The sequence below is a fragment of the Chenopodium quinoa genome, unplaced genomic scaffold (genome assembly GCF_001683475.1).
Source record: "Chenopodium quinoa cultivar QQ74 unplaced genomic scaffold, ASM168347v1, whole genome shotgun sequence".
Taxonomy (NCBI): domain Eukaryota; kingdom Viridiplantae; phylum Streptophyta; class Magnoliopsida; order Caryophyllales; family Amaranthaceae; genus Chenopodium; species Chenopodium quinoa.
In genome coordinates, this window is record NW_018744118.1 from 856,431 (window position 1) to 864,893 (window position 8,463).

General features: G+C 29.7%; 2 protein-coding genes across 2 annotated transcripts; both read left to right on the top strand.

The window, feature by feature from the left end:
• Positions 1-1,633: 1,633 nt before the first annotated feature.
• On the top strand, positions 1,634-2,578 carry LOC110692610. Its single transcript, XM_021869640.1, has 2 exons — positions 1,634-1,802; positions 2,274-2,578. Exons 1-2 carry the CDS (start codon positions 1,634-1,636, stop codon positions 2,576-2,578), a joined length of 474 nt encoding a protein of 157 aa, XP_021725332.1.
• A 1,674-nt stretch (positions 2,579-4,252) lies between these two features.
• Positions 4,253-4,816, top strand: LOC110692611 (FK506-binding protein 5-like). The gene has a single exon (XM_021869641.1). The coding sequence runs from the start codon at positions 4,253-4,255 to the stop codon at positions 4,814-4,816; it is 564 nt and encodes a 187-aa protein (XP_021725333.1).
• The last annotated feature ends 3,647 nt before the right edge of the window (positions 4,817-8,463 follow it).

Consider the following 8,463-nt stretch of genomic DNA (forward strand, 5'->3'; position numbering starts at 1 on the left):
CGCAAACCTTAGAAAATGATCCGGACATTGTTTGGGTGGATGCAAACACCTCAAAGTATCCGAAAATTTTCAGTAATGGACTTATGTTTTCTGAAATAATAGTAGGTGTGGTAGAATTTTAAACAGCAGAAATTCTAAACACCCTAGTATTCCTCGCAAGCCACAAACCCATCTGTTGATTCCATACAGAATCCGTTAATGGACCTCACGTGAGATAAAATTGTGTACGTGAGCTCCATTAACGGATTCTTATACAAGAATCCATTACTCTATATATCAGTTGATATTTAGCCACACGTAGATAAAATCCGTGAAGCTATTAATTACTCCATACAAGAATCCGTTAATAGAATTTGAATTGTGCTTATATAGAGTAATGGAGCTTAATGTAAAGCGAGAATAAAGGGTCAATGCTTAAACCTAATTAATATTTATCCAATATATATATATATATATATAGGACCAGGTTATAATGAGAACCAATCCTATAATAGGAACTAGGAACTAATCTGGATCGTCAGATCTAAGAGATGAGGCGCGCAATCTAACGGCCCAAATTAATTCAGACAAATTGAATGAGGCACGAAAATTTCAGGCGCCATTTTCTCTCTCTTCTCTCTCTCTCCTCCGCCATTTTCAACAGCTCAAATTCTTCGAAAAACCACCATTTTCGCAATTTTCAACTGCTTAATTACTCTATATAAGCACAAATTAAGTTCTATAATCTACATTTCTTCAGTTTCGAAACAAAAATCGCGAAAATTAGCAAAAATTGGCGAAAATTAGGTATTATTTCAAAACTTTGAAGTTCATACTCTTTAGTCTAATTTTGTTTGTTTGAATTTGTTAAATTTGAAGAAGCAGAAGTTGAATTGAAGTAGTTCGAAGTTCAATTTTGGTGTTTCGAAGTTCGATATTAGGTATTTTCGGAATTTTGTTTGTTTTTGTTTCAATTTTGTTTGATTTACTTTTAATTTCTGGTTAATTTTGTTGTAATCTATTTTAAAATTGATTAGAAGATAATTCGAAGTTGAATCAAAGGTTTTATTTATTTATTTATTTTTTACGAATTTTGCCATAAATTTAGATCTGTTATTTTTTTTATATGAATTTCGGTATAAATTTATATAAGATTTTTTTTTATAGAATATAGGTAAAAATTTGAGTAAATTTGGTTCTATTGCTACTAGTTTCGAGTAATTTTAGTTAATTTTTGAGTAATTGTTGCTAATAGTTAAAAGAAATCAAATAAAAGTTGATATAAAATAATTAAAAGTCAATAAAATAAAATCATGAATTTGGAGTAGTTTCCTTTGAGTAATTTTGAGTGGTTTATTTTTACAAGTAGATAGAAATTTGCTAAAAGTAATTGATTAAAAGTTAATGAATTATTGTATGATCTGTAGCTATTATGGCTTGTGTAAAAATCAAGAAATTGATGTTGTTGAAATGAGGATTGGTTTTTTTTTTTTTTTTTTTTGTTTCGAAATGTTGCATGTATAGAAATCATATGTTGCTGTTATTATAATAACAAGAGTTGATTTGAAAGTATATATATCAGGTAGTGTAAAACCATCAAGTATAAATCGAGAAAACATGATTCATTTTTGTTTTGAATTGCATGCAGATTAAAATGACGAAAACTACAAAAAAAAATGTTGCAAAAAAACCTCAAAAGGAATCTCTTGCAGCAAAGAAAGCTCATACAGGGAAAAAAGCTGCTCCTGCTGCCAAGAAAGCTCCTACAGCACAGAAGATAACTCCAAAGAAACCTGCAAATTCAAAGCAATCTCCAATTAAAGGTATATTATCTTGAAGTAAAAGATTCATTTTATAAAGTAAATAGAAACAGTTATAAGTAAACCATTTGCCTTTATAAGTCTATGATATCAATATAAATATTATGATGCATACTACTACATGATTGATCATAAAAGTAAATGATAAGTTAAATAAAGTAAATAAAATGCTTATAAAGTAAATATATATGTTTTTAAAGTTATTTAACATGTTTTATATGTATATACTCCTTGTATTAACATAAACTCATTGTTAAACTTAACTGTATTATGTGCTACACTTCAAAGGATTTCAAAAAAACAAATACCGATAAAGAGAATGCTTAAGGAACTAGAACCTTCAGAAGGTTTATAATAGTTTATTGTATTAGGATCTAAAGTTAGATTGATATGTTGTGAATTAGGTTGTTTATTCTTGAATATTTTAATTTTAAAAGTAAATGTTTTAATATCTTTTAGTTTAACAAATTATAGGAACCAAAAAAGGGACAAAAGCTGAAGTTAAAGATAACAATTATGAACCAAAAGAAGATAAGAATGAAGAATCTGATGGATCATCTGAAGAAGACAAAAAATACAAAGCTCATTTAAAGAAGAAAATGAAGCTTGACAGTTCAGATAAGGAGGTACATGAAGTTATAGAGGTTAAAGAAGGAAGTGACGATGATGATGGTAATCTGGACATCAAGAAAACACACTGCAGACCAAATGCAGTATTTGATATGATCAAGGATTTCAGTGAGAGACAAAGATTAGATGTCATAAGTGTTGGATTTTGAGGCTTGCTTCAACTAAAACTGACAAAAGTTTCAACAAAGATGCTTCCATGGCTTTGTCATCATTTCAATGAAAACAGTTGTATGCTCAAGATTGACATGATGAAGGAGTTCTCTGTAAGTTCCTATGATGTTCAAGATGTTTTCATGCTTCCAAATGTAATAGAGAACAAGTTAACTTATAAGTTAAGGAAGCAACCTATAGCAAACATGGTGATTCAAAAGGAATGGATGAAGAAGCTAGGAATTCTAGATAGTGAGGACATCTTTGTGAATAATTTGGAGAATAAAATAAAGAGTCTAAAGGAAGGAGGGATGATTTTAAAAGGTTCTTTGTGATGTATGTTTGCAGCACATTCTTGGCCCCTATTGCAAATAGAGTGATAGATTACAAGATAATCAACTATGCAGACAATGTAAAAGAAATACGTAACCTGGATCGGTGTGGTTATGTACTCAATAACTTGTGCAAAGCAGTAGGGAGCTTCAAGAAAAACAAACATAAGGAATCAAGAACAGGAATCAGTGGATGTGTCCTGATTCTTCAGATTGTATACTTTCATCACCTTTCATTTAGAGTGCAGCCTGAACCAATAATATTGCCCTTGATCAAACATTGGACAGATGAGAAAGTAAGAAAAAGAATTGCAAGTGAAGCAAAAGCATTATTTGGTCAAGGAGAAATCCAGAAAGATGTGTATCCAGTTTGTAGAAAAGGAGGTTAACAATCATATTTAGGTGATGTTATTAAGACTGCATATAGGAATTTTGCTGGCAGAGAGAGAAGATTAGTCTCTTTCAACCTTCCAGATGGTGTTATGACGGACAATGAGATACATGAGGCTGTACATGATGTGAGTATTTTTTCTAGCTCCAAGTTGGATTATTCTAGCTTGCAAAGATGTCTTGTATATTGATTTGTTAGGTTTTTTTTATATTTACTTTGGTATGTATTTTGCTTTTCTTTGGCTGCTTCTGCTCTGCCTCCTGCTACTGTTATGCTATTTTTCTAGAACATTGCTGCTTGCTATGTGTTTGTTAGGCTTTAAGTAAAATAGCTTATAAGATTGTTTAAGTGATAACCTTGAAAAGAATAGTATAACTAGTAGCTTACTGATAAACCCAAATTTACCATGGAGATTGGTCACAATTTCATATGTTATATTTATTTGTTCTTCTTCTAGTAGTAAATGTTTAGTAAATGCTAAACAAAAAGTAAATAAAATACACTGCAAAGTAAATAAATTAACTTTAAAAGTAAGTAGTATTATTTATCAAGAGTATTGTAATAATAAATTTTTGTTATTTATTTGAAGGAAGTTGAAGAAGATCTGCTTTTTTTGGCTAGAGATTCAACACTCTTTTCAATGTTACATGCCGAGCGTATAAACTGCATAACAGATAGGATTAAAATGCAGAAAGCGAATTTGTTTGCATTGGATTCTCAACTATTTTCTGAAACACAAAAGCTGAAAGAAGACCATAGAGTGCAAAGGGCTATTGATGAAATAGTGAAGATTTACGATGATTTGAGAGATGTATCTAATGTGTTTCTATCAACATGGGAGGAGCAGCATTAAAATCCTGAAACTAATCCAGATTATGATAGAGATAATCAAGATGGTGCAGATGCTACTTCAAATTTTATACATGATGCTATTAATTTGGATGATGAAAATGAAGAATCTGAAAAAGAGGAGGAAAAGGAAGAGGATAAAAACGAAGAGGATGGAGAAGGATGGAAATAAAGAAGAGAAGGAAGAAAACAAAGAGGAGAAAGAGGAAGATGAGAAGGAGAAAGAGAAGGATGAAAAGCAACAAGAGAAGGAAGCTAAAGTTAGTGTAGCAGTTGATGCAAATACTGCAAACCAGCCAGTTGATGGTGATGATATTGATGAAGAACCAAATGAAGACCTCGCTAATTTAGTAAGGTCGATCACTAAGAGTATCCTAAAGGATACTGTTGTTCAAGAGAAGCAGCCAAATGTTATAAAGAAAGCAACAAAAAAACCAATTGAAAGTAAGTTGTTAACAAAAGAAAGTAAATATTGTATAAAAGTAAATACAAATCAATTAAAAGTAGATAGTGTATGGTTCTTTGAAACTACATCTGCTGTTTTTATTTCAAGTGATGGTGATAAAAAACCTGTTGCAGAAGAAACCATTGTGCTTAAGAACATTCACCAAGAGATAGCTTCAAAGATATACATCAATGTAGATTGTGGAGAAAAATATGTTTAAGTTAATTTCGTTTCAAAGTCGATGAGAAGCAACAAATCATGAATTAATGAAATGCCAGAGGTGTATCAAGTAGTGGTTGATTACTGCTTTGTGAAGTACAGTGCATTCAAACAGTAAGTTATGAAATTTTTTAATTTTAAAAATATTCTATCTACTTTAGTTAATATTTAATTTACTTTAAATAATATTTAATTTACTTTATAAACACTTAAATATGCACAGTGAAGAGCTTGTGAAATACGAAGCTCCACTCATGATAACAAGGGATGACACAGTATCCCTAGCCCCAACTGCCCCCCCCCCCTCAAATGATAAAATCCAATATAGTTCGATGTTGGTAATTTCTTATGAATGATTCACGATTGAAAGAAGATCCATCATGCTTTTTCTTTGGCATTGACCACAATGTAAGCGTTATATTAAATGTTTAGCTAAAAACATAATTAAATGTATATGATCTAATTAAGTAACATGTTTTATGTCCTCATTAATACACAGAGACCTCTAGAGCTGTCTCTCATGTCATAAGATCCTTCCCAGCCAACTCAAAAAATAGATGAAAAAAATATACCATCTCCTTCAACTTACGCGATAGAATTGAATCAAGCATGGTATGATTGGATGTGCCTATGTGATGCAAAGGAGAAAATTATGATAGCTCATTTGGTATGTTTTATTATTCATGTCAATTAAACTACATTGTAGGGTATTATGATTTTGATTTTGTAGACTAATAAGTGTAATTTTAATGACAGATCTTTGTTCTAATCTGTGTAAGTAATCACTATAGTTTGGTAGTGGTTAACTTGTTGAAAGAGACAATTCAATACTTGGGTAACAGGGAGTATGATGACAGGCATAGGCCTTTTTACAAAATTCTTGCATCTCTTGTGGTAAGATTTTTTAATTTCTCAAAAGTAAATTATTATTAATATAAAGTAAATGACATTACTATTAAAGTAAATAAGTTTGTATTAATACTATACATTATTATGCATGTAAAAAGAATAAGATAAAATATAAAGTAAATGATGTTCTCATTAAAGTAATACATATGCTATTTAGAGTAAACTGTATTGTAAATTTGTGTTACTTATACATTGCTTTACAAATGTTATAGGTGGAGGAAATGCCAAACTTCCTGAAGAGAATTAATCATGAAAAAGCTGATGAAATACTAGATTATGAGTTTGATGAAGTTAAGTTCAAGTTGAAAACACCAAAATATACTCTTGATTGTGGTGTTTTTACAATGATGCATATGTTGTGTTTTACCGGAGACCCTTTTGATTTTGACCTTGATTTAGCAAATAGGAGAAAGGTGTATCGTGCAGAAATATGTGTTGCACTTGGTTTGGCAGAGATAAACACTGAAAGAAAAAGTCTTGTGGAAAAAGTTTCAAGGTTCAGAGTAGTTAGAAAACTTGAGCAGGAGAAAGAGGTGAAAGATATGATATATGTTTCCGATTTCTAGAAAACACACAAAGAAGTAATGGAAAACATGAGCTTGAAATGTAACCAAGTGATTGACTACTTAGCAATCAATGATGATGAAAAATTTCCAAACAAGAGGTATGTGTTATACTTGCAAATAAACTAACACTCCTGTTGCATTATATATTAAATTGTTTGGCATAAATTTAATTTAACATTACAGCGAAGTAGTAGGTTGGTTTGGAGAATCAATTGAAATAATAAGGGAAGATTTTAACACTTTGCTCAATGAATGGAAAGCTTCAACTAATCTGATCACTGCTTGGTTAAACCACCTCAATAAGAATGAAAGGCAAAAAGAGAGGTCTGAAAATGACATGGTCATATTCTACTTTGGACTTGACTTTATGGTAAGTTTTTTACGTTTACTTTTATAATATAAAACTATGCATTGTATAAATATGTGAAATAAACTTGGGAATTTTTTTGCAGGATGCTTTAACTATGTGTTTGAATGCACATGGGAAAAAGGGAGTAACAAGTCTGCAAAAATTATGGATTGATTGGACAAAATCACAACCATTGGACTTGGATGCAGTTGAATGTGTAAGATATAGAATAAATACTTAAAGTAGAAAAATATATGTTTAAAGTAATAAAAAACAGCTTTAAAGTATATATGTTTAAATATTTTTTATGTGCAGGTATTTATACCTCTGAAGCAGGAAGATCATTATTTTCTTGCTATCATAAACTTAAAAAATGAAACAATTGATCTTTTGGACAATACTTTATACGAGAGCACTGATGAATATGAGCCTGTATAAAGTTTTATCTTAGAAACGGTAAAGCATAAATAGATTAATAAAATGTCATTAAATTCATTTTTCAATGTATCATATTACATTAATATTCATTCCATTGTAGATCATACAAATGCAGAAGGTGTTTTAAAAAAGAAAGCATCCAAAGGCAAATGATATGTTATCATACAAGCTGAGAATAACTGAACTTCCATTCCAAAAAGAAAGACAAGAAAATTACTCAGGAAGCTATCTAATGCTGCACATGAAGGTGTATGATGGTGTTAATGAGATAGGATTGGGAACCTTAAATTGAAAGAGGTAAGTTACCATAATAATTTCTGAAGTCCTTAAATTCTATCAGTTATATGGATTACTTAGAGCATAATTTATTAAAACTAAAGTTAATCTTTTGTTTTTTATAGGAATTTCAAAGATTGAAACACCATCATATAAAAACAGTACTTGACCTACTTTTCAATGGTAACAATCAAATGCAAGAGAAACTGCTAACAAATGTTAAGGATTGGGAAGAGAAGAAAACACAAAAAGCATGTAAAGAATTGTAAATGTTTTTAATAGATTTGAATATATCATATGCATTAGAGTACTTTAAGTTGTATAGTATAATCCAAAACATTAGTTTGAAGGTTTAAGTAGTATGTTTGTATGAAGAATACATATTATATCTCTGAGTTGAAGTAGTAGAATTATTCTTTTTAAAAAATGGTGCTAGATATAAAAGTAGAAGAAATCAATCAAAAGGTAAATGAAAAAAATGTTAAAGTAACAAGAACTCAGTTAAAAGTAAAAGAAAAAAGTTTAGAAAATGAAGTCTTTTTGAAATATAGTGTTCGATTTTAAAGTAAAGAAAAATACTGTTAAAATAAAAGAAATTACTCCAAAAGTAAATGAAATTATCATTAAAATAAAAGGAACAAATTTAAGAGAAAAAAAGTTCAAAAAATAGTCAAAAATATGATGTTCGATTTTAAAGTAAAGGGAATTACAATTAAAGTAAAAGATATGAAGTTAAATGTAAAAGAAAAAGTTTAACAAGTTTTGTTACCATGAGACCATGGGGGAGTATTAAAAATGTTATAAATGTGGTCCCATGCTATTTTTAGAAATGTGTCAAGTATTTTGGGATGGATAAAAATGGAAATCGTGCCACGTATTCTGGGATGAAGGGAGTAATATAGGATATTATCTTCAATTTTTTAAATAAGAAGGACATTATATGATAATACAATTCATATGATATATTATTTATTGTGAAAGGCAGGAAAAAACAATATCATAAAGTAAATGAAATATTTCATAAGGTTAAAGTATAAGTAAATAAACTGAACTTTATTTCTGCAGTACAATTACTTAGAGTAAATGTAAAAATATTACATAAAAAAAACA

Coding starts and splice junctions, on each gene's coding strand:
- LOC110692611 (XM_021869641.1), top strand. CDS start 4,253: ATGAAGAATCTGAAAAAGAGGAGGAAAAGGAAGAGGATAAAAACGAAG.
- LOC110692610 (XM_021869640.1), top strand. CDS start 1,634: ATGACGAAAACTACAAAAAAAAATGTTGCAAAAAAACCTCAAAAGGAA. Junction 1,803..2,273: donor AAAGCAATCTCCAATTAAAG/GTATATTATCTT, acceptor AACAAATTATAG/GAACCAAAAAAGGGACAAAA.